General features: G+C 62.7%; 5 protein-coding genes across 10 annotated transcripts in view; 3 read left to right on the plus strand and 2 right to left on the minus strand.

Annotated features, from left to right (window-relative positions):
- The first annotated feature begins 610 nt into the window (after positions 1–610).
- On the plus strand, positions 611–6,281 carry MLST8 (MTOR associated protein, LST8 homolog). 2 transcript variants are annotated; one of them, XM_049637301.1, is made up of 9 exons: positions 628–673; positions 1,194–1,361; positions 1,520–1,571; positions 1,656–1,818; positions 2,154–2,229; positions 2,315–2,467; positions 3,294–3,418; positions 3,534–3,697; positions 3,800–6,281. In XM_049637301.1, the coding sequence occupies exons 2-9, from the start codon at positions 1,233–1,235 to the stop codon at positions 3,916–3,918; spliced, it is 981 nt and encodes a 326-aa protein (XP_049493258.1). In that variant the 5' UTR covers positions 628–673; positions 1,194–1,232; the 3' UTR covers positions 3,919–6,281. The 2 variants fall into 2 exon arrangements, with proteins under 2 accessions (XP_049493259.1, XP_049493258.1); XM_049637302.1 differs by lacking the exons at positions 1,194–1,361; positions 1,520–1,571 and having other exon boundaries at positions 611–673.
- On the minus strand, positions 4,375–5,838 carry BRICD5 (BRICHOS domain containing 5). The gene is made up of 6 exons (XM_049635387.1): positions 5,794–5,838; positions 5,519–5,629; positions 5,154–5,309; positions 4,979–5,080; positions 4,568–4,721; positions 4,375–4,469 (listed from the first exon to the last, which is right to left on the minus strand). Exons 1-6 carry the CDS (start codon positions 5,836–5,838, stop codon positions 4,375–4,377), a joined length of 663 nt encoding a protein of 220 aa, XP_049491344.1.
- A 517-nt stretch (positions 6,282–6,798) lies between the features above and the next one.
- Positions 6,799–9,679, minus strand: PGP (phosphoglycolate phosphatase). The gene is made up of 2 exons (XM_049637303.1): positions 8,993–9,679; positions 6,799–8,891 (listed from the first exon to the last, which is right to left on the minus strand). Exons 1-2 carry the CDS (start codon positions 9,633–9,635, stop codon positions 8,566–8,568), a joined length of 969 nt encoding a protein of 322 aa, XP_049493260.1. The 5' UTR covers positions 9,636–9,679; the 3' UTR covers positions 6,799–8,565.
- A 5,290-nt stretch (positions 9,680–14,969) lies between these two features.
- Positions 14,970–24,741, plus strand: E4F1 (E4F transcription factor 1). 5 transcript variants are annotated; one of them, XM_049637308.1, is made up of 14 exons: positions 14,970–15,219; positions 17,469–17,620; positions 18,945–19,050; positions 21,238–21,431; positions 21,540–21,660; positions 21,781–21,933; positions 22,027–22,196; positions 22,530–22,739; positions 23,013–23,121; positions 23,218–23,435; positions 23,594–23,792; positions 23,873–23,963; positions 24,091–24,153; positions 24,243–24,356. In XM_049637308.1, exons 1-14 carry the CDS (start codon positions 15,063–15,065, stop codon positions 24,259–24,261), a joined length of 1,962 nt encoding a protein of 653 aa, XP_049493265.1. In that variant the 5' UTR covers positions 14,970–15,062; the 3' UTR covers positions 24,262–24,356. The 5 variants fall into 5 exon arrangements, with proteins under 5 accessions (XP_049493265.1, XP_049493261.1, XP_049493262.1 ...); XM_049637304.1 differs by having other exon boundaries at positions 14,995–15,219; positions 21,781–21,942; positions 23,873–24,015; positions 24,243–24,741; XM_049637305.1 differs by having other exon boundaries at positions 14,995–15,219; positions 21,781–21,942; positions 23,016–23,121; positions 23,873–24,015; positions 24,243–24,741.
- A 932-nt stretch (positions 24,742–25,673) lies between these two features.
- The window catches only part of DNASE1L2 (deoxyribonuclease 1 like 2), a 2,994-nt gene continuing 2,074 nt past the window's right edge, over positions 25,674–26,593 (plus strand). The window contains exons 1-4 of the mRNA XM_049637309.1: positions 25,674–26,007; positions 26,100–26,188; positions 26,282–26,365; positions 26,447–26,547. Of these exons, the coding sequence (XP_049493266.1) occupies positions 25,675–26,007; positions 26,100–26,188; positions 26,282–26,365; positions 26,447–26,547 (607 nt within the window). The 5' untranslated portion in view covers position 25,674. The remainder of the gene's footprint in view (positions 26,008–26,099; positions 26,189–26,281; positions 26,366–26,446; positions 26,548–26,593) is intronic.

Raw genomic sequence — 26,593 nt, forward strand, 5'->3', positions numbered from 1 at the left:
AACCGGGGGATTTTTGTTTTTCCATTTAAGAGGATGAGGCCACAGTGCATGGAGTGTGGGCGTGCTAAATAGAACAGGAAGCATGAGGGACCCCAGTTTTGGAGGGGTCATTGGGCAGAGGGGGCAGACAAGAGGGTCAGGCCAGGGCTGAAGAGGACTGAAAGAGCCCAGACTAGGATTGCCATTTCTAGCAAATAAAACTACAAAACATCCAGTTAAACATTTGCATTCCCCATGGCCATCAGTAGCTTTTTAGTATGAGTATATCCCGTGGAATATTTGGGATATACTTATACCAAAAAAATAATTATCGTTGCTTCCCTGAAATTCAAATGTTAACTGGGCGTCCTGTAATTTACTTGGGCATCCTAGACAGGCGTGGGGAGCAGGGGATGGAGGGAAGGGGGTGGGGCGGAGCCCCCCTCGGGACCAAGCCTGGAAAATGGGTAGCTGTCCGAAGGGTGGGGTGCCCGAGCGGGGAGAAGGCTGAGGCCAGGCCTCACGGGGGCCTCCCCCCGCCCCAGAACGTTGGTCTCGCCCCACCCCCCCGCCTAAATCTCGTGGTGTCGCCCAAGGCCCATCGATAACTCTACGCTCGGCCGCGGCCTCTATCGACTTGCTCCGGCTCCGCTCGCCGTCCTGGGCCGCGGCGGAGCGCAGAGCCGCGTGTAAGGTACGGGGGCCGCGGGGCGAGGGCCGCAGAGCGGCTCCTGGGTGGCCAGGAGAGAGCGCCTGGGCGAAGGTGGCCCAGCGGGACGCAGCCAGGGCTGTCGGCGAAGCACCGGGAAACCCGAGGGTCGGGCCACAGAGCGCCCCCTCCCATCAGGCCTAGCCGCGGGCCTGCTACGCATGCGCAGCCGCAGGGCTCGGCTTTCCTCTCCGGCCCGTCCGCTTCCTTGCGCATGCGCGGCCCGCCCCTGCGGCAGAGCGGCGCCCCGGGCGTGACCGCCCCCTGCCGGCGACGGGTGGGGTGGCGTCCTGTCCCGGTCCGTGGGGCGCGGAACGGAGCACGTGCCTTGGAGCTGGGAGCTGTCCGTAGGTTGTCACGCGTTCTCTGAACCTCTAAGCCTGTTTTCTCATATGAGAGTGATAATGCCTGCCTCTCAGCACCCAGTGGACCCAGAGGGTGTTCCCTAAATACTGCACCTCCCTCTCTCGTGCAGATGTTCTGACCTTTGACCCCTACTTTTCAGAAGTCGGGTCCAGTGCAGACCCAAGCCTTCTTCCACACCATGAACACGTCCCCGGGCACGGTGGGCAGTGACCCGGTCATCTTGGCCACTGCGGGCTATGACCACACGGTGCGCTTCTGGCAGGCCCACAGTGGGATCTGTACCCGCACGGTGCAGCATCAGGACTCTGTATCCTCCTCTAGGGGAAGGACGCCTGGTGGGGGTGACAGCTTAGGCAAAGGACGGGTGCCTGGGGTGGGAAGGATGCAGCTGCCGAGCCAGACGTGGAGGCCTCGAGGGTTCTGGCTCCAGGGCTCCGTTTCGTCACGCTCCTTAACAGACCCTAGCAGGTGAACGCACTGGAGATCACGCCTGACCGCAGCATGATCGCTGCCGCAGGTACCTGTACCCTCGACCCCGACCCTCGATCTCTGCTGAGCCTCTCCAGGCACAGCCACTCTTCAGTTTACCCTGTGCCCCTAGGTTACCAGCACATTCGCATGTATGATCTCAGCTCCAACAACCCCAACCCCATCATCAGCTACGACGGGGTCAACAAGAACATCGCGTCTGTGGGCTTCCATGAGGACGGTCGGTGGATGTACACGGGTGGGGAGGACTGCACTGCTCGGATCTGGGACCTCAGGTGTGGGGCCGTGGGTAGGAGGGGCCTGCTGCTGGTTGTGTGGGGCTGGGGGCCAGCCAGGAGACCCGTCTCGGGGCGGGGCCCTCCAAGCAGAGGCTGAGATGGGCTTTCCCGAGCCGGTGATTTATTGAGGGCAGTGACAAAAGCAGGGTAGCGCAGGGGTGAAGCCACACAAAGACGAGCCCGGCCTCAGCCTGACACCGTAGAGCGCTCTGGAGCATGAACTGCGTCAAGTGCCACCTTGAGGCCAGGGGCCGCCCCTGGGGGTGCCGAATGCAGAGAGCACGTAGTGGGGTGCTGATCGCACCCACTACAGCGTGTGCCCCGCCCCAAAGGTCCCGCAACCTACAGTGTCAGCGGATCTTCCAGGTGAACGCACCCATTAACTGCGTGTGCCTGCACCCCAACCAGGTGAGGGGTGCGCACGGGGCCGGGCACCGAGGTTGTGCAGGAGGGCGGGAGACTCCCGCCCTCCCTCACCTCCCCTGCACCCCAGGCGGAGCTCATCGTGGGTGACCAGAGCGGCGCCATCCACATCTGGGACTTGAAGACCGACCACAACGAGCAGCTGATACCCGAGCCTGAGGTCTCCATCACGTCTGCCCACATTGACCCCGATGCCAGCTACATGGCAGCCGTCAACAGCACCGTGAGTCCTGGGTGTGAGCGCGCGGGGGAGGCCAGCTCCACCCGGCCCCTTATCCTCCTTACTCCTCCGCGTGGCTTATTCCCCAGATGTTCCCTCACACTCCCCCACCCCCCGCAGGCCTGCTCCCCCCACCCTGGGCTCCAACCCAGCCACCAAAGCCAGAAACCCGGGTGTCGATCCTGACGCCCCCTCTCGCTCCTACCATGGCTCATCCAGCGGCTGTCACCTCCACCTCCAGAGCCTCTCGATTCTTCTTCCCTCTCCTCCCCGTCTCCTCCTGGTCCCGGTTTGGCTTGTGTCCCCGCACGTCGGCTGCGGCCGCTCTGTGTCCTCCCTCCGCCCTCACTGATACCCTCCACCCCTGTGCCACTCTCTCTCAGCTGCCCGAGGGCTCCATTCCCTGCACAGACCCCTAGGTGACCTGGCTCTTCACCCTGGCCTTGGGACGCCGGGGTTTAGCCCCGATGCCCCGTCTGGCCTCATCTTCTCCCTGTAATGTCCTTACATCTCAACAGATCAGCTGTCCCGTGGTGTCCCCCAGACCGCCCTCCTTCTGTCCCCACTGTCCGAGGGGCCCGACTCCCTTCTCATTCTTCACACTCCCATTGGCCAGCAGCACTCACGAAGGCCAGGCGCGGCCTCTCGCTCTCAGCTTGCCGGGCAGTCCGTGCGGGCAGGACCAGAGGTGCCGGCCACACGTCCCGGGCCCCCAGATCTCTGCGTGTTGGGTGGCAGCCCCTGGGTCTGGGGCCAGCTGCCAGGGCAGCCTTCCCTGGGCGTCAGATGGAAGGCTCCAGGCTTCCCATGACTCCCCGCCTGCTTGCAGGGGAACTGCTACGTCTGGAATCTGACTGGGGGCATCGGCGACGAGGTGACGCAGCTCATCCCCAAGACCAAGATCCCCGCGCACACCCGCTACGCCCTGCAGTGCCGCTTCAGCCCTGACTCCACGTGTGTGCGCGCTCGGGGGGCCTGATGGGTCGGGGCCTGCCTCGTGGATGGCGGAGGGGTGCAGGGTGGGAGTGACTGCTGCTGACACCCCCACCGCACTCACGCCCCTCCCTAGGCTCCTTGCCACCTGCTCGGCTGACCAGACGTGCAAGATCTGGAGGACGTCCAACTTCTCCCTGATGACAGAGCTCAGCATCAGGAGCAGCAACCCGGGAGAGTCATCCCGAGGCTGGATGTGGGGCTGCGCCTTCTCGGGGGACTCTCAGTACATCGTCACCGGTGAGCCCGGTGTACCCGGCCTGTCCGTCCCCATCCCCGCCAGCCCCCTGCACTCCTGCCCTGGGGCTGCGTGCTGAGCCGCTGCTTACACCCTCCCCGCAGCCTCCTCTGACAACCTGGCCCGGCTCTGGTGCGTGGAGACAGGAGAGATCAAGAGAGAGTACGGGGGCCATCAGAAAGCTGTGGTCTGCTTGGCCTTCAACGACAGCGTGCTGGGCTAACCTGGGCCCCCTCGGAGCCGCAGGCAGCTGCCCAGGCAGCGCCTGCTGAATACGTCTGTTCAGATGCCCGGCTCAGAGGGAACCTCCACCAGCCCAGGCCAGCTGGCCCTGCCTGGCTACCCTGGTCCCCTCGGCCGGCTTCCAGGGGCCAGGCCGGTATGGCCTGGGATCCTCTCAGCTTCCAGTTGCTTATGTGGATGTGACAGGCGGCCGACCTGAGCCAGCCTACCCTCGTTTCAGAAATTCCAGAGCCACATGACTTAGGGGATCCGAGGCTGGCGTCCCGTCCCAAGCCAGTGTTCCCTCCACCGCCTGCCCGTTCTGTGTTCTGAAGCCACAAAGAACACCGTTATGGCCAGGTGCAGGGTTTATTAGCCCCGCCGGCAGCCACCTTCCTTGTGACTGATGGCGGGGACGGCCAGCTGGCTGGCCTGTGGGCCGGGCCGGGCTCTGAACTCAGTCTGGGAGGTAATAAAAGCAGACCGACACGCAGATGTTGCTGGGGAAGCAGATGTCGATGCACAGGTAGACCAGCCGCTGCCTCCGGGGTCCTGGGGGAAGGGGCCTGCTTGAGCCCCAGGGGGCTCCTCACCCTTCTCTCCAGACTGTCGTGCAGGAGCCCGGGCCTCTCGGCACAGCCCCGACTTACCCTCTGCTCGACGGGCCCAGTAAATGGGCGTTTTCGTGCAAAGGTGCCGCACTGACTCCCCCACCTGGGCGGGGTCCACCTCACGGTCCCCAAGCACTGCCAGCAGCTCCTGGACGTAGCGGGTGTCCTGGCTGGGGCCGTGAGACCCTCGGGCCTGCGGAGAAGACTCTGGTGGGCCGTGGCACTGGGGCATCTGGACCTGCCCTGCTTGGGGCAGGGCCTGTCCCCTGGACACGCTGGCCCGGTGCCGGCACCACCCTCAGCTCTTGTCAGCAGCCTCAGCCAAGGGAAGACAGGGCTTCTGTTCCCTGAAACCAGAGCTCCGGCCCGTTGCAGGGCCGGGCTGTACACAGGACCCTTTGTCCCCTGGCCCCGGGAGCCTGGCCGCATGGGCCGCACGGGGCTGCTTACCTGTGAGCTGTTCACCAGCAGCTCTAGGGTCTCGCGATCTCGGGGTTCCATCGGGCGGAGGAAGCAGGCCCGGTGTTCTGAGGGGCGGTAACAGACGCAGCCCTGGGGAGGCAGGCGGGTGAGGCAGGGCCACCTGTACATCCGTGGGTGCTGACCACACCCCCAGCCCACTCACGCTCTGCCCATCGAACAGCACCGCCCAGCTGTGGTTGCTCTGAGCTGGGGTCACCCGGATGGTCGCCACGTTCCGGGCCGCATCCACCTGGGTGGTTTGGTTGGACCGGGGTGCCCTGGGGCCCGGGAGGGTCAGACGGAGCATCTGTAGCAGAGGCTGACATCAGGAAGCCAGAGCTCAGCTGGGTAGGCCGGGGCGGCCCCCAACACACCCCCAGTTCTCCCTGTGAGGTTTCTCACCCCTCCGCCTGCCTGGGCCTCCTGCCTCTGCTCAGGGCCCTGGCTCCACTGGAAGGCTGGGATGTGCTGTCCTCCCCCCACCTCCCAGTGTCTGTGTCCCTGGCTGGGTCCTGAGGAGGAGCTCACCTTGGGAGGGCTGTGAGCGAAGCCAAGAAGCCCTCCAGCCACGGCCCCCGCGGCGGCCAGTGCCAGCAGCAGCAGGAGCAGGCCGGGGGTCTTCCAGGGCTTGGCCTTTCCCTGGGGGCACATCGCAGTCCGTGGGGCCTAGAGCAGAGACCGGGGAGCAGGCTGGTTCGGGAAGGCGAGGGTGGGAGGTGGGCACTTGCGCTCCTGTCCCCTGCCCAGGTCAAGCCCTGGGTCTGTGTCCCCGGAGAGGGTACCAGGTGTTTGGAGGCACTCACCTGGCCGGGCCCGGGGCTCTCCTCGCAGCAGCCCGTCTGCTCCATGCCGCGGCCCTGGTGACAATGCGCCGATTGTCTGCTGCCCCTTGCAGTCAGCTGGGGAAACCTCAGTACAGTGATGAGCCAACAACCATCCCGACCCCCTCCTCTCCTGCCCCCCTTGCTTCCCGCCAGCCCAGCTACCTGATATCAGGGTCAGAGCCAGGACAGCCCCCATCCTTGGGGTGGGGGTGGGGTGCTTGTCACTGTGCCTGGCTCTCGGACACCTGGCCTGTGCTGACTGGAGACTGGAAGTGCATGGCTGTCCGGGAAACCAGGTCCCACTGATTGGCACCGAGGGCGGCCCAGGCAGAACGACTTTACAGAGTCTGCTTGGGGACGGGCTTAAGTTTTCTAAAGAGGCTGTTCCAGTCTCTTTACTGTTACTTCTGGATTCCTGGGGCTTGGCTCGTGGCAGACCATCAATAAATGCGTTTCATGAATGACCAGTAAGGGAGTCTGCGCTGCCTGTGTCCTTCGATCCCACGTCCCCCCAGCCGCTTCCCAATTCCTCAGACGTAGCACGAAGGTGTGAGAGCAGGATGGGTCCAGGCAGCCTACCGGAGCCCCCGCGCACCCGGGGCTGCCGGCCCGGCCCTGCCCAGGGTGGTTTCCTCTGAGGCCCTGCTCCCAGCCTGCGTCTCCAGCTTCTTCAGGACGCGGGTTGTGACAGGGCTCCGCCAGGCACCGGCAGCTCACAGGATGTGTGCTCCCAACAAGCTTCACACCCTGTGGTCCTTGACTGTGGCTTTCCTCTGTGCCTTTTTCCTAATTCCCCGGAACCCACTCACCCACCCCTCTGTAACGGGCCTGGGATGCGGTGACGTCGTGGCGGTCAGCACCCCGGCTCTGGAACTGCGATCCCAGAACACGTCCTCCTTGGAGCCCCCCACACCCACACTGGGCGAGGCTGCTGCAGCCTCTGCACGAGGGCTGCTGTCAAAACACGGGCAAAGAACGCCAGAGTCAGCGCAGGTTTGAGAGTTTAATACAGATTTGGGTTCACACAGTGCAACAGGGAGAGAGATGCGGCGCACTTGGGCTCCCGGGCCGCTGCCCAGCGGAACTGTTGCTGGCTGCCGCACCTGCCGTGTGCTCCTGGTGTGGGTGACAACGCCCTGACAGGCCTGCTCAATATCCAGACCCACCTTGAGCCGACCTCGCAGAGCCAACGTCAGCACCACCAACCTCACAGGTGCTGGCCGCCCTCGTGCTGCCCCGCCGCAGAGTTCAAACCCCAGACACCCCACCCCGGCCCCGGGAAGAGCTGCAGGCTTGGGACACCCCTTATTGCTATGAGAACTTAAGAGATTCAGTGAAGGAGCGGCTCTGGGGCTAGGAGAGAAACTGGGGGCAAATGCCAGTGGAATACAGGGAGAGGCACCGGGAAGGAGTCGGCCAAAAGGAACAGCTTCCCAGGCCCTGCCCTACAAGTACGGCTGGACAGTCTGCTTATCAGGTCAGCAACTTAGGGAAGAGGCAGAAAAGGCCAGGGCCCACTGCCAAGAACCCTTGGCTAGCAGGTGGACCCAGCCAGTCCTTCCGCTGGCCTCCCACAAGGGGCTCCAGAGCCGACATAAGTGGCCTCGTGGACCACTGGCATCTCACCCCCACCCCGGCAGGGTGCGGGAGGACAGGAAGACATCGGATGCCTTGTAAAAGGATTTCCTGTTCTTGGGGACACCTCTTTCCTCCCCACCTCCCCTCCCCCACAGGGCGCCCAGGGCGACAGGCATTCCTTGGCCAGCACATGCCTTTAGCTGTGCTGCTGGCTGCGGGGCACGGAGACTTCTCCAGGGGATTTTTCCCTACAAGACAGAGCACAGCTATTAATTAACACACTTAAGATTCAATTCCACCGTTTGACAAAAGTTGTTCAAAACTGTAAAAAAATAATTTTTGGTACCAACACTACTCTGAGCTCTCTGCACAGCTGCCCAGAGTTCAGCAAAGGCATCCACACCCTCTTGGCTGCTCAGCCAACGCTTTGCTCAGTTCAAGTCAGCTGGATTTAAATGCACACTCGAAAAAACTGAGGCTTAGCAGGACGCAGTTGCCAGAACTCCGTGACCACATATGAGGTGTGGCAGCCCTGGGTATCCGAAGCGGAACAGACACTTGATTGTGACATCAGAGTGGTTTTTAAGGAAGCGTGGGGCAGCGGTGGTGAGGTCAGCACCCTGCGGCCCAGGGACAGGGACATACCCTGTCCTCCACTCCCACCCTGCAGGTGAGGAGCTGGGATCCTGGAGCAGGATCATCCGCAGACGACCACACAGACAGGCCCTGGGGCTCTTTGTACAAGTTCCTCACAACAGTCAAAATAACCGGACCGTCCTCCCCTTTACCCTGTATAGGAGGCCCAATCCCTGAATAAAATTTTCAATAAAACATGGAACATCCTAGACCTGCTTCAGTCCCATGAGCAGGTTGGGCAACCACCCTGAGGTGACCCGAATCCTGGACAGATGAAGCCTGCCCTTGTCAATGGCACCGGATGCCCAGGACCCCCACAACGCCCTCCAGGTTTAAAAGTGCATCTTCAAATATAAGCATCTGTAAACAACATCGCCCCCCAAACGTTTACTTACAAGGTTAACAACTAGTGCCTTTACTTAACTCCAAGTGTACTCTCTGAAGCCACCTAGCTGAGCGGATGCTTAAGCCCCACCTATTAATTTGGGTAAGTGGTTTTCAATTTGTTTTATTCTGGAGATTAAAGACACTAAGTCTTTAACCTTGAAGGGCGGGCAAAAGGTCAGCTATGCTGTCAACATAGAAGTCAGGAACCATTTTCTTCTTAGACATGCAGTCACTTTCCTGATTACTCTTCACGTCCCCTAGAGTGGAAACGCCGGTGAGGGTCAGGATGGTCTTCAGACCACAGGTGACGCCCAGGAGGATGTCTGTGTCCAGGCGATCTCCCACCATGACGGTGCGCTCTGGGTCGATGCCGTACTCCTGGGACACGCAGTCGAAGATGAAGCGGCTGGGCTTCCCTATGATGTCGGCCTGGCGCTGGGCGGCCATCTCCACGGCTCGGACCAGACAGCCGGTACCTGCGGGGCGGAGAGGGAGGGGAGGAGAGCACCCGGGGTCAGAGGACAGGGGCGGCCGGCGGCCCGCCCTGAGCCTCCCGCCGCCCCCGCCCCGCACGGACCCGCGATGAAGCGGCCGTTCTCGAGCGGGAGCCGGTTGTCCATGTTGGTGCCTACGAGCAGGCAGCCGGGCTGCTGCAGGTAGCGCACCGCCTTGGTGAGCTTCATGTAGCTGAAGTGCGGGTCGAAGCCCACCACGACCGCGCGCACATCCGGATCGAGCGGCGCGTCCAGCCAGGCGCCGGGGCTGTCGCCCAGCAGCGGCTCGGGCCCCACGCCCACGCAGGAGACGCCCACGGCCTTCAGCTCGGCGGCCAGGGCCTCGCTGCCCAGCACGTAGGCCTTAGGGGCCGGTGCGCCCGCCAGGCGCTGGCGCAGGTAGAGCGCGGTGCAGTAGGCCGTGCCGAAGACCTCGAGGCCGGCGCCGGGCCCCGCCGGGCCGCCGAAACCCAGGCGCCGCAGCTTCTCGGCGTAGGCCTCGCGGGTCTTGCTGCTGTTGTTGGTGATGAAGCCGAGGCGCTTGCCGCTGGCCCGCAGCGCCGACAGGGCCTCGGGCGCGCCGGGCACGGCCGTCTCGCCGCGCCACAGCACGCCGTCGCAGTCGAACAGCAGCGTGTCCACGTCGGCCAGCAGCGCCTGGGCCCGCTCGGCGCTCAGCCGCACGCAGCGGGCGTCGTCACCGCCGGCCTCCGCCACCGCCGCCATGGCCGCCCGCCGCCGCCACCGGCCGCCCGCCGCCGCCGCCACCGGCCGCTCCTTGCAGCCGCCCGCCGCAGCTCCCGCCCCGCCCCCGGCGCGCTCATTGGCCCCGCTCCTCGCGCGCGCCGCCCATTGGACGCCACCTGCGCCAATCCGCCCCCGCCTCCCGCGGGCTGCGGGAACTCAGCGCCAACCGTCGCGGCCCGGCACTGGGAGGCGGGCGGCCATTGGCTATTGCGTCCGAGGCTCCCCGGTGATTGGCTGGAAGGGAGCCAACCGGCATTCGGAGAGGAGCGTTCACTGCGGAAACGCTGCGGAGGAGCCCAGAGCCGGCGCTGGACGTAAGGCCGCAGCTCATTGGCGGCCGCAGGGCAGCTCGCCCATTGGCGCCGCGTGGTCAGCCTAGGTGACGGAGGCCCTTAATCGAGTGACCCCGGGCCGGGCCGGCTGCCGATTGGCTGGCTTCTCCGCGGCAGGAGCGCGGCGGGGCGTTGTGGCCGGCGGAGAGGTCCGCCTTGGGGTCGGCGTCACGCCTGCACCTTTCCTGGGCGGCGCCGGGCCGTGCCCTCCGCCCTGGGCACGCTGCGGGCGGACACGGTGATAGCGCGTGAGCCGATTATGGCTGAGTGCCGAGTGCAGCCCGGGGCTCCGTCCCGGCAGGCCTCGCGTTCCCATATCCGGTCCTTTGCAAAAACGCTCTCCCTAAGGGGCGCCCTGGTGGCTCAGTCGGTTAAGCGTCCGACTTTGGCTCGGGTCATGATTTCGGGGTTGGTGAGTTCGAGCCCCGCGTCAGCTGTGCTGACAGCTCAGAGCTGGAGCCTGCCTCGGATCCTGTGTCTCCCTCTCTCTCTGCCCCCTCCCCGCTTGTGCTCTGTCTCTCTCTGTCTCTCAAAAATGAATAAGTGTAAAAAAAAATTTTTTTTTTTAAACACTGTCCCTGTGCCTTAGTGGTACTGTGAACGGGTTATTTATTATAAGGCGGCGGGATTGCCTTAGTGGTCATGCGAACGAGTTATTACAAGGCGGCAGGTTTAGGGGTTAAGAAGACACTGCGTAGAACACAGCCCTTACCATCATCTTACTTGGTATCATTGTTAACTTTTATTGAGGCGTCATACACAGTAAAAGTGCATCGATCTTAAGTGTGCAGCTTGATGGAACTTTACATACCTATACGCCTGTGTGAACACAACCCACATCAAGCCAGAGAATATTTCCCTCGTTCCAGAAAGTTCCCTCACAGTCCCTCAGCCAGTCAGTAGCGGACACCCCTCCCCCAACCACTTTTCCGACTTCTGTCACCATGGAATGAGTCATAGCCTCCTCTGCCTACTCCAGATGGTCTCACAGACTTGCCATGAGTCTCGCTTCTATGGATCGACACAGTGTCTGGGAAATCCGTCCTTTTCTGTTGTTGTTTTAATTGCCATGTGAGCCCTTGTAAGAATACGTCCGTTGGTCTGTTCTCCAGTACGTGGACATGGGGTTGTTTGCGGTTTGGGAGCATTGGAAATAATACTTCTGTGAACATTCTGGTTCCTACACACTCACTCATTTGTGGACCCAGGCACTCATTTCTCTTGGGTGAAATATAATTGTGATTGGAACTGCAAGTTCACAGGTAGGTACGTGTATGTTTATTGTCATTACTTCCCGTAGGGCCAGGGAGCAGAATTACAAAGGGCCCGGTTTCTTGAAAGCCTACCCTGTGGCAGGTGCCCCAGACCCCCAGCTCCCAGAGTGTCAAACTCCTGCTCTTCTCTTGGGCCCCGGGTCTCCATAAAGTCTGCTCTGGACCCACTCCCACCCCCAAACCCATGAGGTAAAACCAGTGACCTCAGTTCCCTTCGGGCCCTGTTTATTTATACGTGGCTCGTTTCTGCTGGTCTCTGTTGGCCTGGGAACCCCTGGAAGAGATTGGAGGGGCCGCTGGCCCACAAAGGCAGGGCGTGCAAAGTGTTCCTGCCTGGTGCACCCACTGCCCACAAGGGGAGCGCCTTCCTCCCTGTGTCTTCCCACTTAGTTTTGGTGGTGGGGCTGACGCGGGGAAGAGCTGGGTTTGACAGAAGATCAGAAATCCTGCTTTCACCCAGAAGCATCCCGTGTATATGGTACACCGGCCCGTGCTGTTGCTGTCCAGCCACGGGCCAGCGTGTGCGGTACCTGCCCGGGTGCCTTGGTCTCCTGGGCACTGGTAAGCATCTAGGCACTGAGCCCTGTTCCTCACCTGCATTACAGCCCTAAGAGGCAGAGGCTATTAGTGTCCCCGTTCGTGGATGAGGAAACTGAGCCAGAGAGAGTCACCGGCTGGACGAGGTAGGGTTGGGATTAAACTCAGTTGACTCCACAGTGGAGCTCTGCCATACCTGATTGGTTTGACACGTCCTGTGGGTTGTAGGGACTGAGCCGGCACGGTGGGAAAGGTGGGGCGGCCGGTGTCGAGAGGGGAGGTGGTTGTGGTCATGGTCCTGCAGGAGGCTGGAAGGGACAGTGCACTTTATGGCAGGGGGGCTGACCTTGAGTGAGGTGCCCTGTATAGATGGGGGAGGAGTGCATCGTGGTCATGATGTGTTCCCGACACACGGTAGACGTTCAGTGTATACCTGCGAATGGATGGCGCCAGGGTTCCCCAAAGTGAGGAAGCCCCCCCTGCAGGCTATATGGGGCACGGATTTAGATGGTACAAGGACAGACACCAGACGCTATTTAATTTTAACAGCCTTGCATGGATTTAAATTGTATTAGGAACTAATGGGGGTGCCCGGGTGGCTCAGCGGGCCGGGTCTGACTCTTGATGTCGGCTCAGGTCATGGTCCCATGGTTCGTGGGATCGAGCCCCACGTTGGGTTCTGCGCTGACAGTGAGGAGCCTGCTCGGGATTCTTTCTCTCTCCCTCTCTCTCTGCCCCTCCCCTGCTTGCATGGTCACTCTCTCTCTCTCTCTCAAAATAAATAAGCAAACATGAAAAAAGTTGTATTAGAAAATGCAAGTAGCCATTGAATCTGTTTTCGCAGATGGTATTGCTTCCAATGAGCTAAGTAAAAAAGGGAGTCATTTCAAAAGGACTCAAGTGGCACACAAAAAAATTTGGAAGCAATCTAAATATTCTTCAACATGGGATTGGTTCAATAAGTCCATCAAAGAACAGAGGTTGAGCAGTCCTCATAAAGGGTGATGGAGTCTCGGTGGCTCTGGCCACGGCAGGTCAGCACAGCACTGACTCTAAAACACACAGGGTGCCGCTGGAGCCCGTGCCGAGGAGGGCTGGGTCGGGGAGGAGGCTGTTGGGGGGAATGGGGACTCCGGTTTTCCTGTCTTTCTCTGGCCACTCTGCCTTTCAGTGACCTTAGGCCTGTCTGCCCCTGTACCCGCTGGCCTGCCTGGGCTCTCGCTAACGCAGGACCTGGGACTCACTGGTGCAGGATGCCCTTTTCTGACTCCCAGGGAGCCACCAGGCAGGAGCTTTGGCCCGCTCCAGACACGGTTCTGGAGCACGCGGCAGGCAGGCTCTCTGTCTCCCCTGGGCCGGCTCCTCCTCGTGTCCACCCACACTCAGGGTGTCCTCTGCCTTTGAGACCCTGCCCTATCCCATTCCTCTGGGGCTTCCTCTCTCTCTCTGATGCTGGCTTCACCATTACTCTTCAGCACATCCTTAAGTAAGGTGTCTTCCTGGTCCTCCCTTCCCAGAAGCCCCCTCCACAAGCTCCCCCCCACCCCCCCCCCGGCCTTCCTCCTGTTTGTCCCTCTCAGAGACCATCCATCTGGGATCTTCCTGCCTCTATGGGCCCTGAGGTCCTTTTATCCGCACAGCAGTCAGAGGGATCCTTTTGAAATGCTTTCACACCGTCTGCCTATCCCCCTGCATTGGCGAGCAAGCCTCATGCAGAAAGCAACCTCATCGTTACCCCAGTCTGACCTCTGACCATCTGACCTGTGCTTCACACAGGCCAGCTTCTGCCAGGCCAAGGGTCCTCGGGGGCCCAGCTGGGCAGCCCCAGCATGGAGACAGTCTCTGCTTGGTGTCCTTGCCAGGGCAGAACAGTCTACTCTCTGCCCCGTCCCTTGAGTCTCTGCTTGGTCTTTTCTAGAGATTAGCCTTCCTGGAGGAGACCAGTTCTGATTCATCTGAGTCTCTGGGATTCAGCACGGGGCTGGGCCACAGAAGATAACTGATGTGGGAGAGAGCACATCCTGTGGGTTTCCAGCCCATGGCTCTGTGCAGACTTCAGTCTCCAGTCCGCCCTTGGGCAAGCGTCCTATCAGTACTGTGCCTCAGTTTCTTCATCTTCAAAATGGGGGCGATTGGTATCTTAAATGAGAAAATCCTGTAAAGTGCTTAGCTTCATAGAGCTAATTAAATATCACCTGAAAAGAATAAAAGGAATTTGTACATGTGTGTTCATGGCAGCACTATTCATAATAGTGGAAAAGGTGGGAACAACCCAACCGAATGCGAAGACTAAATAAATTGTGGTCTTTCCTGGCGATGTAATATTATTCAGCTTATAAAAAGAAACGTAGTGACGTGCTTCCAGTACAGATGAATCTGGGAAACATTACGCTAAGCAAAACAAGCCAGATGTACAAGACCACATGTGTAATTCCATTTATTTGAGAATATCCAGAAAAGGCAAATCCTTACAGACTGAAAGTAGTTGCCAGGGGCTGGGAGTAGGGGAGAATGGGGAGTGAGTGCTAAGGGGTTAGGTTTCCTCTTGGAATAACGACAATGTTCTGGAACTTGGCGGTGGTGATGCACATTGTGTGCACGTTGTGAATGCACTAAATGCCATTAAAGGCAAGTCTTATGTATATTTATTACAATTTAAAAAATACGCGTAAGTATAAAAGGCTTAGCGAAGCTTACCCGTGAGCCAAACCCAAATCGGGTGCCTCCCGGCGACCGTGGCAACAAGGGAGGCTCTGACCCGAGGGGGTGGGGCTGGGGCGACGAGCGCCGCACTACCCGCGCACCACACTACCCGCCGGAGCCGGGGTGGGGCAGTGTCTCGCCGGCGGGGCGCCCGCGGCGGCACCACCGGCTCAGAACGTCTGCTTCAACCTTTCCTGAAGCTCCCGGGGCCGCTCGGGGAACCAAGCCCTTCGCCCCGCCGGCATGGCCACGCCCCCTCCTCACCCAGCCCCGCCCCTCGGGCCCGCCCCTGTCCCCGCCCCTCCGCCTGCCAGTCAGTCCGCTCCAGCGTAACCACGCCCCCGAGCAGCCCCTCCCCCTGCCTTCTCTCCGGGAGTCTGGCCCCGCCTCTGAGATTCTAGGCCTCTCTTCCTAGGCTCCGCCCCGCTGCCTGTCTGTCAAACCCACCTGGCTCCGCCCCGTCGGCCTCCTCTCGTCGTTTTCTCTCGCTCGCCTCAGCGCGGCCCGTTGTTATGACGACACGGTCGTAAATCCGCCATCTTCCTGCGGCGCGTTGCGACATGGAGGGCGCGATGGCAGTGCGGGTGACGGCCGCGCATACGGCAGAAGCCCGGGCCGAAGCCGGGCGGGAGGCGGGCGAGGGCGGGGTCGCGGCGGCGGCGGCGGCCTTGGCTCCTGGCGGGTTCCTCGGCCTCCCGGCGCCCTTTAGCGAAGAAGGTAACAGGGCCTGACGGGGCCTGACAGGGTCGGGCGCGGCCGGGGTGGGGACGGCTCAGTCCCGGCTGGAGGCGGCTCCGAGGGCCTAAGCTGTGGACGCGACCGACCGTCCCAGACCCCGGTTCCTTGCGGACCTCAAGGGTCCCCAAGGGGTCCTGCATAGCCCTCCACGCGCTCCCCGGCTTCCTCAGACCCTCGGGCCTCTCCTGTGGGGCGCCCATCACCTCGTGGGCCTCGGTGCCCACTTGCGGGTACTCACAGGTGCCCGAGGCTGTGGGGTTGCTCGTGTGTAGACCTCTGCCGTCGCCTCCACCGGCGGCCTTGGCCCTCAGGCCGGCGGTCAGGCGCCTCTTCGCCTTCCTGTCTGGGCAAGGCCCCGCCCTCCTCTGGGCCCCCTCCCAATGCACCTGACGGGTTTCTAGAGCCCTGGCTGGGGTGGGGCTGGAGGCTGGGGCTGGGGGTGGGGTGGGGCGGGGCCTCGGGCCCCAGGCCCCCGGCTGCCCCTCGGGGAGGCAGCAGAGCCCAGTGGCGGAGAGCCGGTGCCCTGCAGCCGGCCTGCGGGCTCCATCCCACACCTGCCACTTTCGCCACGTTCTGGCTGTTTGGTCCTGGGCAGGGGATGCTGCTGCCGCCGCTGCTGCTGCTGCTGCTAAAAACGTGTTAAGCACTTAACCCGGCATCAGCGTTTTTGTCCTCAAACCAACCCTGGACGCTACTGTTGTTGTTGTTGTTGTTGTTGTTGTTGTTGTTGTTGTTGTGATTCATTCCCATTTTGTGGATGAGGGAATTGGGGTTCAAAGGTGTGAAGGTGACCAGGTCACCCAGCTAGTAAGTAGCAAGGACTGGACTGGATGCCAGGGCTGTGTGACTCCTCAACCGACTCCCCTACCTTCTGGGCTGCGCTGCCTCCCTGGACCCCGGTGAGAGGGAAGACGGAGCCGGTGGCAACTGGCTGAGGGCAGAGCGGACGACCGGGCGCCCTGACAGCTTGTGCAGACAGAAGCTGGGTCTCTCTCCTCCGAGCTTGTCTCATGAGGCTATAGACTGGGCCAGACAGGAGGGGGGCTGGCTGGCGATATTGGGGTAGTGGCCCCTGTCTCCGCAGAATTCCTATTCTCAGCGCATGATTTTGTCTTGCTCCTTCTTATTCCAGCTGGGGGAGGGGCAGTACCACTAGGGGCAGTGGCAGCCTGGAGAGGGATCTCTTTGGAGGTTGCTGGGCCCTGCTGTGCTTGCCCCCAGCCTCGTCACTGTTACACGGGGCGGAGTGTGTCCCCTTCTGTGGTGGGTGTTCCTTCGCTGGCAACAGCGAGTCAGACTTGGAGAGCAAGGGGGGAAGGTTAAAAGGGTGGTGGGCACGTCAGTGCTTCGCTTGTGACTGCGAACCATCTGGAGGGGATCGCCCTCTGGCAGGTGGTCTTGTGTGGGCCCGTCATGGTTGTGGTGTGGGCCTTTGTTTGCCCACTGAGTCCAAAGACATGGCTGGGATCCTTCCGTGTGCCAGGCTTGGGTTTGACCTTGATGTGGGACCGGATGCGAGGTGGTGGGAACGGGCAGACTTTTATAGAAGCACAAGGAACATCCTCCCATCCCTTTGTGCAAATAGCGGGGCATCCGGAGTAGACCCTCAGGTTCAGGTTCTGGCCCGAACACTCACCAGCTGGGTGGTCTTGAATCTCAGGTCATTTTCCTGGAATGAGAATAGTCATCCTTATTTCCCCAGGGTGCTGGCTGGATTTGGGGACATCCCCAGTGAGGTGCCTGGCACCCAGGAGGGGCTCAGTGAGTGGGAAGCGCCTGCTGTAGGACCTGGGGCAGGCACGGTCAGCCTACATGGTGAGGGACTTGAGCCTGGGGTGTGGAGCCTCTCTGGGAAGTTCCACCCTGAGTGTCTTCTCCAGAAGAGGGAGCTCCTGCCTGTTCAGAGCTGATGAAGCAGTCTTAAACTCTGGTCCTCCACTGTCCCCAAACCGGCTTGGGTGAATCCCTCCACCTCTTAGCTGCTCCCCGGGGCTCTGTCCCCTCATCTCTGAAGTGGGGGCTTTGGGCACGGCAGCCTCACTGGATCTCTGCAGTCTAACTCTCAGGTTGGGGCCCCCGCCTGCTGGATGCTGTTCTCCCTGGGGTGGGCACCTCTTCCGCAGGTCACCAGAGGCTGGAAGGTGCCTGTGGTCCGATGGCACCCTTCGGTGGGTTTGGCCTAGGGCTGGAGGCCCTCCCAGGCCCCACTGAGCACAGGCTTGTTGCAGATGAGGACGATGTGCACAGATGTGGCCGCTGCCAGGCCGAGTTCACTGCCTTGGAAGACTTTGTTCAGCACAAACTCCAGAAAGTCTGCCAGCGGGCCCCTCAGGAGGCCCTGCCTGCCGCCCCTGCTGCTGCTGCGCTGCTGGGCCAGGAGGTGAGCCCTCTCCACCTGCCACCACACGTCCACGCACATGTGCGCCCTCCTCCTTGGGCTCACCTGGTGGCCGGGAAGGGGTGTGTGCGTGCCCTGACAGACCTGTGCAGCCGGTTCCCTGTGGCACGGGGGTGGACAGAGGACAGGCATCTGGTCATGGGTGAGGGAGCCTGGGCCCTGTCCCTAAGAGCTTGGCAGTGTTCCTGGTTTCCTGGATGGCCCGGGATGGCCCTGCCTTCCCAGCAGCCTCTGGCTGAAGCCTGCACAATTGACATCCCTCCTTTCTTGGAGCCTCAGGGTCTGTCCTGGCTCAGTGGCTCAGGGCTGTCATGGTGGCTTTTGTTCTTTTGGCTTCTCTCCTGCCCTGTACGCACGGTTTTTCTTTTCCTTTTTAAAATTTATTTATTTATTTTGAGAGAGAGAGAGAGAGGCTGGGGGAGAGAGAGAGAGAGAGAGCGACAGAGAGAGAGACAGAGAGAGAGACAGAGAGAGAGAGAATATCCCAAGCAGGCTCTGCACTGTCAGCACAGAGCCTGACGTGGGGCTTGAACTCACAAACTGTGAGATCATGACTTGAGCCGAAACAAGAGTCACATGCTCAACCACCTGAGCTCCCAGGCACCCCTGACACATGGTTTCTCGGGATCCTGCAAAGGGTGGCTCTGGGAGTCCTGCCACTTTGTCATAAACATGGCCAAGGTTGTAATGCTGCATGTGCTTGGGCTGTACGCATGCAGGCCTCTGAAGGTTCCCAGCACCTTTGCACGGTGGTGTTCTCGGGCCCCTCGTCGGATGGCATTGGGAAAGGAGGCTCTGGGAGATGTCAGCCGCCTCAGGTCGTCACAGGGAATGGCCCAGAGGACGGTGGGACTACAGCCATCTCCCTCAGACCCTGTGCTCTTTCCTGGCCCCTCCCCGTGGTGCCCTTTCCTCCAGGAAGGCCCCTGGACCCACATCACTTGATAGCTTGGCTGGGGCTGGTGGGTGAGGGTGCTGACCTTCATCCCTGCACGGCCAGCTGGGCTTCAGGCTGGAACTGCCGGTCACTTCTCCCGGGAGCCCTCTGCAAGGGTGCTCGCTGCTCTGCATCCGGCCCATGGTGGCCAGGGGCGTTTGAATGACGGGGCTGACCCCTTAGGCCTGGGTTGGAGGGACCAGGATGGGAGTCAGACTCACAGCAGGGGTGGGAGAGATGTCAGGGGAGATGACAGGTCCCACCGCAGCCTTCCCATGTGGAGATAAACCCAAGCCTGCCCTCTCCAAGCCAAGGGAACTCTGGAGCCCTGCAGGAGAATCCTTTCTGTCCCCTGTCCCCCCACAGCAGGTGGTGCCAGCGGTGGCCGGCCCGGAGGAGCCCATCACGGTGGCCCACATCGTGGTGGAGACGGCCGCATTAACGACAGACATCAGCCACGCACCCGACATCGTGGGTAAGCCGGCGCGGTCTCCCTGTGTCTGTCCGTGTGTGGCTCTCAGCACAGCTGTTTGTGGTTAGGGCTGGAAGCGAGGGACCCTTGCTACTGTGACCCTCTGCTCTCCTGAGAGCAAAGCCTGGCTGAGGAGGGCCGAGGCCCTCCAGAGTGAGCACTGGGCACCAAGCCCTGCCCGCCAGGAGAGGGGAGGCGTGTGGCCTGCGCTCAGGGAGTCCTCACTTTGTGCACAGTCACGAGCTGGCTGCTTGCTCCTGCTGCTTCCCTGGTCCTTCCCTGGTCCTTCTGGAATCTTCCCCATTTTTCTGCCAACCCCGGTTCCTGCTCCCCACCCCAGTCCACTCTGATGGGTCAGGTTGGGGTATGCACAGGATGCACTGGTGGCTCCAGCCCTGTCCGGACCTGCTGTCTGACCTTGGTTGTCCCCTCCCCTGTGGGTGTGGCAACTCCTGCCCTGATTCTCACCTGGCTTTTATGAGCATATAGTGCCCAGTCAGCCTCCTTGATGGCTCTTTTTAAGTTCGAGTGCCTTGCTGGTGTGCAGTGGGAGAGGGAGGAGTTGATAGGTCTGGAATGGGAAGGGGGATCCTTCAAAGGGCAGCCGGACAGGAGGGTGCAGCCTGCTGTCCAGCTTGGAAGGAAGGGTTGTTATCTAGGGGTCTGCTGGGCAGGAGTCTTGGCAGGTGCCTGAGTGGGCGGCTACACAGGATGTGGGTTTGGGTGACAGGTACACCTTGGCCTTGGGAAGCCCTTGGGACCAGATGGGGCAGGAAGAGGGGTGGAGACCTCGGGAGGGGAGCCGCAGAGTAGGCCTTTCTGCCATGGACCCACCTCAGGGAGGCAGCCGGACATCCGTCCTTGTGTCCATGCTGTCCCTTCCCCTGCCTGACATTCCTGTGGACAGGGACATTCACCTGTTGCCATTCTGGATAGGAATGTTGTCATGTGGGGGGTGGGGCCGTGCTCTGGCCCTGGATGGTGTCATAGGGGAAAACAAATCCCCTCGGGTTGGGTGGCACCTCTAGCCAGGCCCCTTCCCGCCCCCCTGACCTCCAGCTGGCCCACACCTGCTGCTCGGTGGCTCGTCCCTGTGCTCTGAGGGCCCCCCTCTGGGTACCTCCTGCCTCCCTGGCCCCTTGGGAGTTTCCCCCTTTGCAGGCATCTTGGGTGCACCACATGCCCCCTAGGAGTCTGCTACTCATTGCTCCGGGGTTGGCTAGAGTCCTAAACTGCCAGTTGCTGGCTTTCCAGGATTGGGGGGCCAGGGGCCACAGTCGGCAGGGGCTGTGTGGGGGGCCAGATACCTCTTCCCGGCCCTCCTGCCTCTTGGCTGGAAACAGACTCGGTTTTCATCTCTGGACTCAGGGCAGCCCTGTTCTCCCTTCCTCGAGCCGTCCGCCTGCTGTGTCTTGTGCTGCGCTCTATCCCAAGTCCTCGCCTGGCAGAGGTCCCTGGCCTTCTGGAGGTTTGCTTCTGGGGCGGAGCAAAGATAGAGCATCCAGCACATAAGCCAGGGCATGGGCGAGAGATGGTCTTAATTGTCTGAGTCACGGTGCTTGCGTTCTGTGTGAGAATGGCTTGTCAACACACTATGTCTGACTGATTGAGATGGTTCCTAAGAAGTGGCTTTACAGCCGCTTCCCACATGTCATTTTTATGAGCAGAAATTATGAAGTGTGTTTACAGCTTAGTTTTGCACATCGTCAGATCTTTTCATCGTCCGTGAGAGGCGCCAAGGCCAGGCCTCCTTCCTCAGGCAGCTCCAGGTTTCTCGGGAGCACTCACTCTCCCGGGAGGGTCCCCAGCCTGCCTGCCTCAAGACACAGTGGGTGACCTCCCCCCGTCCCCCGAGGCATCTTTCTTACCTGACAGTGGGAGCCGGTGCAGTGAGCGGGGCTGGCCCATCCACACCGTCTCTGTGCTGGCACTCAGTTGTCCTCAGAGGGGGCAGGACCCCTGCACACATCCAGTCCTGCGGTGCTCATGGTGGGTCTCCCCACTGGGCACATTCTGGGGTCCTGGAGCCCCTCTGGGCGGCCTCCAGCTCAGGGAGCAGACACTAGGCCCTGGAGCTGGAGGGCGGTCAGGACAGCTGCACCGTGTCCTAGCAACGCCCCCAGGCAGGGATCAAAGGAGGTGGCAGGGCCCTCAGAGTCTCGAGGCTCAGGCTGACCCTCTTCTCCTCAGGCGGTGGACACATCAAAGAGGTCATTGTGGCCGCCGAGGCAGAGCCGGGGGACAGCGAGATGGCGGAAGCCCCAGGCAGCCCCAGCCGTCAGGGCCCGGGCCTTCCCGGGGAGGGCGAGCAGGCCCAGGTCAAGCTGCTGGTGAACAAGGACGGCCGATACGTGTGCGCGCTGTGCCACAAGACCTTCAAGACAGTGAGGCCGGGGGCTGCGTGCTCGGGGCCCCGCCGGCGGGTGGGCCCGGGCCTCCCTCCCACTTCCTCCGGGGAGGTGCCTGAGCCCTGCTTCCCCGCTCTCCCCCAGGGCAGCATCCTCAAGGCCCACATGGTCACCCACAGCAGCCGCAAGGACCACGAGTGCAAGCTGTGCGGGGCGTCCTTCCGGACCAAGGGTTCGCTCATCCGGCACCACCGGCGGCACACGGGTGAGCCAGGAGGGGGCCGGGAGCCGGCCTTGTGGCCCCTGCCTCTGGGGGGGAGCATGAGGCTGTGGCTGGGGGCCTGCCTGCCCCTTGGCCCTGGGGCTGACCCTGTCCTCTCCGTAGACGAGCGCCCCTATAAGTGCGCCAAGTGCGGGAAGAGCTTCCGGGAGTCGGGTGCGCTGACCCGGCACCTCAAGTCTCTGACCCCGTGCACCGAAAAGATTCGCTTCAGCGCGAGCAAGGACGTGGTTGTGGGCAAAGAGGACACGCCTGCAGGTCCGCGAGGTAGGGGCTCCCCGCCCCGGCCCGGGCCCGGGTGCTGCCCTGGTCAGCGGTCTCTTCAGGGACTCTCCTGGTTCTTCCTTAAAGGGTCTGGCGCCTCCACCGTGGGAACCGTTACATCATCCTCGGTGACGGGCGAACCTATGGAGACATCGCCTGTGATTCACCTGGTGACCGATGCCAAGGGCACTGTCATCCACGAAGTCCACGTCCAGATGCAAGAACTTCCCTTGGGCATGAAAGCCCTGGCCCCAGAGGTGCGGGCAGGTCAGGGGCTGGCCTCTGTCCGCTCAGTGCCGGGCTCTGTGCCGGTCACTGGCTCCAGCGGGAACGGGACCAAGCTGGCCTGCCTTCCTGGTGCTCAGTGTGGTTGCAGGGGAGACAGGAGACCAATGGCATGCCAGAGGGCAGGGAGGGGTGAGGGACAGGGAGCTGGGGGTGAGGTGGAACGGGCTGTGGGGCTCCCCAAGACGTACGCACAGTGCCCCTGGGGCCCCTTGGCTCTGCTCCGTGTAGTGCGTGCAAGTGGGTACCGAGTGTCTCTGCCTGACCAGCTGCCGACCAGCTGCCCTCCGTCTGCCTGCCCACAGCCCCCCGGCTCCGAGGAGCTTCCCTGTTCTGGTGAGGGTGGCCGTGAGAACCTGCTGCACCAGGCCATGCAGAACTCCGGCATTGTCCTTGAGCGTGTCACTGGAGAAGAGGGGGCCCTGGAGCAAGCCCCTCCCGCGGCGCCCAGTCCCCAGCCCCTGGGAGACGGTCCCCCGGAGCTGCCGCTGCTGGAGGTGGAGCCAGCGGAGACAGTAGGTGGCTGCGCCACCGGCGAGCTCCTTTGGGGGTCAGACCTTGGGTACAGGGTCACGACCCTGGCCTGGGAGCCGTCCTTGCTGTGTTCCCTGGGGTGGAAACATTGAGCCACTTTCTGCAGTGATTTTCCCCCATTTACTGCCTTCCCTGGGCTCATGGTGGAGCTTGCCGGTGTGGGGGGGGTGCCACGGCTCTGTTCTTGGTGCTGCTGGGGTCCAGCCCGCAGTGGGTGCGGGAGGCATGCTGGGACACCTCCCCCCGCCCGCCAGCAGGTGGCCGGCGGGCCCTCAGCCGTGCCCAGGACCCACCCGTGCCCTCAGTGCAGTGAGACCTTCCCGACGGCGGCCACCCTGGAGGCCCACAAAAGGGGCCACGCAGGTGGGTGGCAGGAGTGGGGGGCACCCGGCAGCCAGCCAGGATGTGTGTTTGGGGCCCTCGGGTGGCGACCCGGCCTGACATCCCGTGCGGCCCCAGGGCCAAGGCCGTTCACGTGCGTGCAGTGTGGCAAGGCCTTCCCCAAGGCCTACCTGCTCAAGAAGCACCAGGAGGTTCACGTGCACGAGCGACGCTTCCGCTGCGGAGACTGCGGGAAGCTCTACAAGACCATCGCCCACGTCCGCGGCCACCGGCGCGTCCACTCGGATGAGCGGCCCTATCCGTGTCCTGAGTGCGGCAAGTGCTACAAGACCAAGGTGGGTGCTCGGGCCCCAACCCCTGACCCGAGGGCTCCCCTCTCCTGGGCCAGATCCCTGTCCCGTCCCTGCCTCTTGACCTCACAGCCCCTCCCCCAGCCCCTCCGGCCCGGCCCGGAGGCCGCGGCCAGGCGGGCACTGACGGTGCGGGTCCACAGAACGCCCAGCAGGTGCACTTCCGGACGCACCTGGAGGAGAAGCCGCACGTGTGCCCGTTCTGCAGCCGTGGCTTCCGGGAGAAGGGCTCCCTGGTGCGGCACGTGCGGCACCACACGGGCGAGAAGCCCTTCAAGTGCTACCGCTGTGGCCGGGGCTTCGCCGAGCACGGCACCCTCAACCGGCACCTGCGCACCAAAGGTCAGGGCCCGGCGCGGTGGGGGGGCGAGGGCGGGGAGGGGTGCCCGGCGTGCTGACCGAGCCCCCCCCCCCCGTCCCAGGCGGCTGCCTGCTGGAGGTGGAGGAGCTGCTGGTGGCCGAGGAGAGCCCCGCGGCCGCCGCCGCAGTCCTCACTGAGGACCCGCACGCCGTGCTGGTTGAGTTCTCTTCCGTCGTGGCCGACACCCAGGAGTACATCATTGAGGTGGGTGCGGCAGGGGCGGGGTGGGACGGTGGCGGAGCCTCCCCTGGGGTCGGCTGACCTCTGACCCGTGTCCAGGCTGCTGCGGACGACGCGGAGGCTAGCGAAGCCGCGGAGATCATCGAGGGCGCCCAGACAGAGGTGAGGGGCTGGGGGAGGGCCGAGGAGGGTGGTGTGGGCCCCCGTCCCCGCCCCTCCGCTGCGCGAGCTGAGCGGTGGGCCCCCCACAGGTGGACAGCCACATCATGAAGGTGGTACAGCAGATCGTGCACCAGGCCAGCGCCGGGCACCAGATCATCGTGCAGAATGTGACTATGGACCAGGAGGCGGGGCTGGGCCCAGAGGCGGCTGCCGCCGACACCATCACCATCGCCACCCCTGAGAGCCTGACGGAACAGGTGGCCATGACGCTGGCCTCGGCCATCAGCGAGGGCACCGTGCTCACGGCCCGTGCGGGTGCAAATGGCGCCGAGCAGGCCACCGTGACCATGGTTTCGTCGGAGGACATTGAAATCCTAGAGCATGCGGGCGAGCTGGTCATCGCCTCACCGGAGGGCCAGCTCGAGGTGCAGACGGTCATTGTCTAGCGTGGCCGCCTGCAGGGTCCTGGGGGCTGGGCTGGGTAGGGGCGAGGACCCGGAGAAGAAAGAACACAGAATTCAGGTGTTCAGAGGGGACGTGGGAGTGTAAATAGTTTTTTGTTGCTTTACAATAAAATGTGAAAATCTGCCACTTGTGATGTTGCCGTGGCAGCGGCAGCCTCGGGGTCTGGGGCCACTGTCCTGGCAGGTCTCCCTGTGGCAGCACGCCTGCCCGGGCCACCCTCTGGACTCTCATGCCCGGCCGCCCCGCCCAGGGCTCCGGAGGGGCTGGCGGCACCTTGGCGGTGTGTGGGTGTCGCTGGCATGTGGACAGGCAGCCTCCTCCTGCTGCCCTGCCCAGTGGGAGTCGTGACTCCAGCTTCCTGAGCTCCCCCCAGGTGGGTGGAAGGGGATGCCGTTTCCCTGCCTCCAGCCCTGGTGCTGTCTGTCGGGACAGGGGACCAAGGCTTTTTCCCTTGAGGTGACAGCGTGTGGGGGGACAGGGCTGCACTGCGTTGTTTTCCCAGAAGGTGCCGCTGAAGGAGGGAGATTTTGGATGACCTGGTTTTGGGGGGTGGGGGGAGGACAGGAACAAGGACTGGACCTTGGATGGCTGGCCCTCTTATCCAGTCCTGACATGGTGCTGGGAGGCGGTCAGAGTCTGCGGAGTCCCGCTTCTGATGGGCTTGGGGGCACCAGAGCAGGCCCAGGGTGGATGCCCCTGCCACCTGGCCGTCAGGGCTCTCCCTGGGACCGGCCACCAGGAGTTCCAGCGTCCAACTTCATTGAGGGGGCGGACCCAGAGCAGTCCAGCCCCTCCCTGGACCAGGGCCTCAAATACCCGCCTGAGCCCTGGCACCAGAACTGCTGCCCCGCCAAGCGAGGAGTCTGTGTTGTGCCACAGACACACCCCCAGCCTGGATCTCTGACCTAGATCCCGAGCCTCGGCTGCCGCCCCATCCGCATCCCAGGTGAGTGATGGAGCCGGCCCGTGTGGGGGTGCCGTGGCTGGGGAGGACTGGGCCGACCAGGGGGCTGGATGGGAATGGGGTGCTCGTATGTGGGGCTCAGTTTCCCTACGATGGAGAAGGGCCACGGTAGGCCTAGTGCACCACTGGGGAGACATGGAGACGCGGGGAACCTCTGTGTCAAGCGTTCTCACCGGCCCCCGTGGCCCCGGGGCTGGGGCGGAGAGGGGCGGCTTGGTGTGTCTGACTCCAGATTCGAGCTCAGGAGCGTCTCTGTCACTCCCAGCCGCCCGCTCCGCGCCATGGGTGGGTTCCGCGCCCTCATGGCCGCGCTCTGGGCGCTGGGGGCCGCCGGGGCCGCGGCGCTGCGCATCGGAGCCTTCAACATCCAGAGCTTTGGCGACAGCAAAGTGTCGGACCCAGCCTGCGGCGGTGTCATTGCGCAAGTGAGGCCAGGGGCCGGGAGGCGGGGCCGCAGCTGGGCTTCTCCGGTGATTCCGCCGGCGCGTGACCCCGCACCTGCCGGCCCCTCCCCCAGATCGTGGCTGGCTATGACATCACGCTGGTGCAGGAGGTGCGAGACCCGGACCTGAGCGCCGTGTCCGCGCTCATGGAGCAGATCAACAGGTGCGGGGGACAGGGTCCAGCGTTCGGAGCCCAGGCCGGGCTCGCAGGGCCCGGCGGGTGACTTGACCGCGGGCCTGGCCCTTGTCTCCGCAGTGTGTCCGGGCACGAGTACAGCTTCGTGAGCAGCGAGCCCCTGGGTCGGGAGCAGTACAAAGAAATGTACCTGTTCGTCTACAGGTGAGGGGCGGGGCGGCGGGGCCTGGGCGCGCAGGGCAGGAGGGGGCCGGCTCAGCGCCACCACCAGTCTCCTTCCCCCAGGAAGGACGCGGTGTCGGTGGTGGACACGTACCAGTACCCGGACCCGGAGGATGCCTTCAGCCGTGAACCTTTCGTGGTCAAGTTCTCCGCCCCCGGTTCGGGTAAGGCCCCGCCCCTCCCGCGGCCCCGCCCCCGTCTCCCCCCCCC

Source organism: Panthera uncia, chromosome E1 (assembly GCF_023721935.1).
Source record: "Panthera uncia isolate 11264 chromosome E1, Puncia_PCG_1.0, whole genome shotgun sequence".
In the NCBI taxonomy this organism is placed as follows: Eukaryota; Metazoa; Chordata; class Mammalia; order Carnivora; family Felidae; genus Panthera; species Panthera uncia.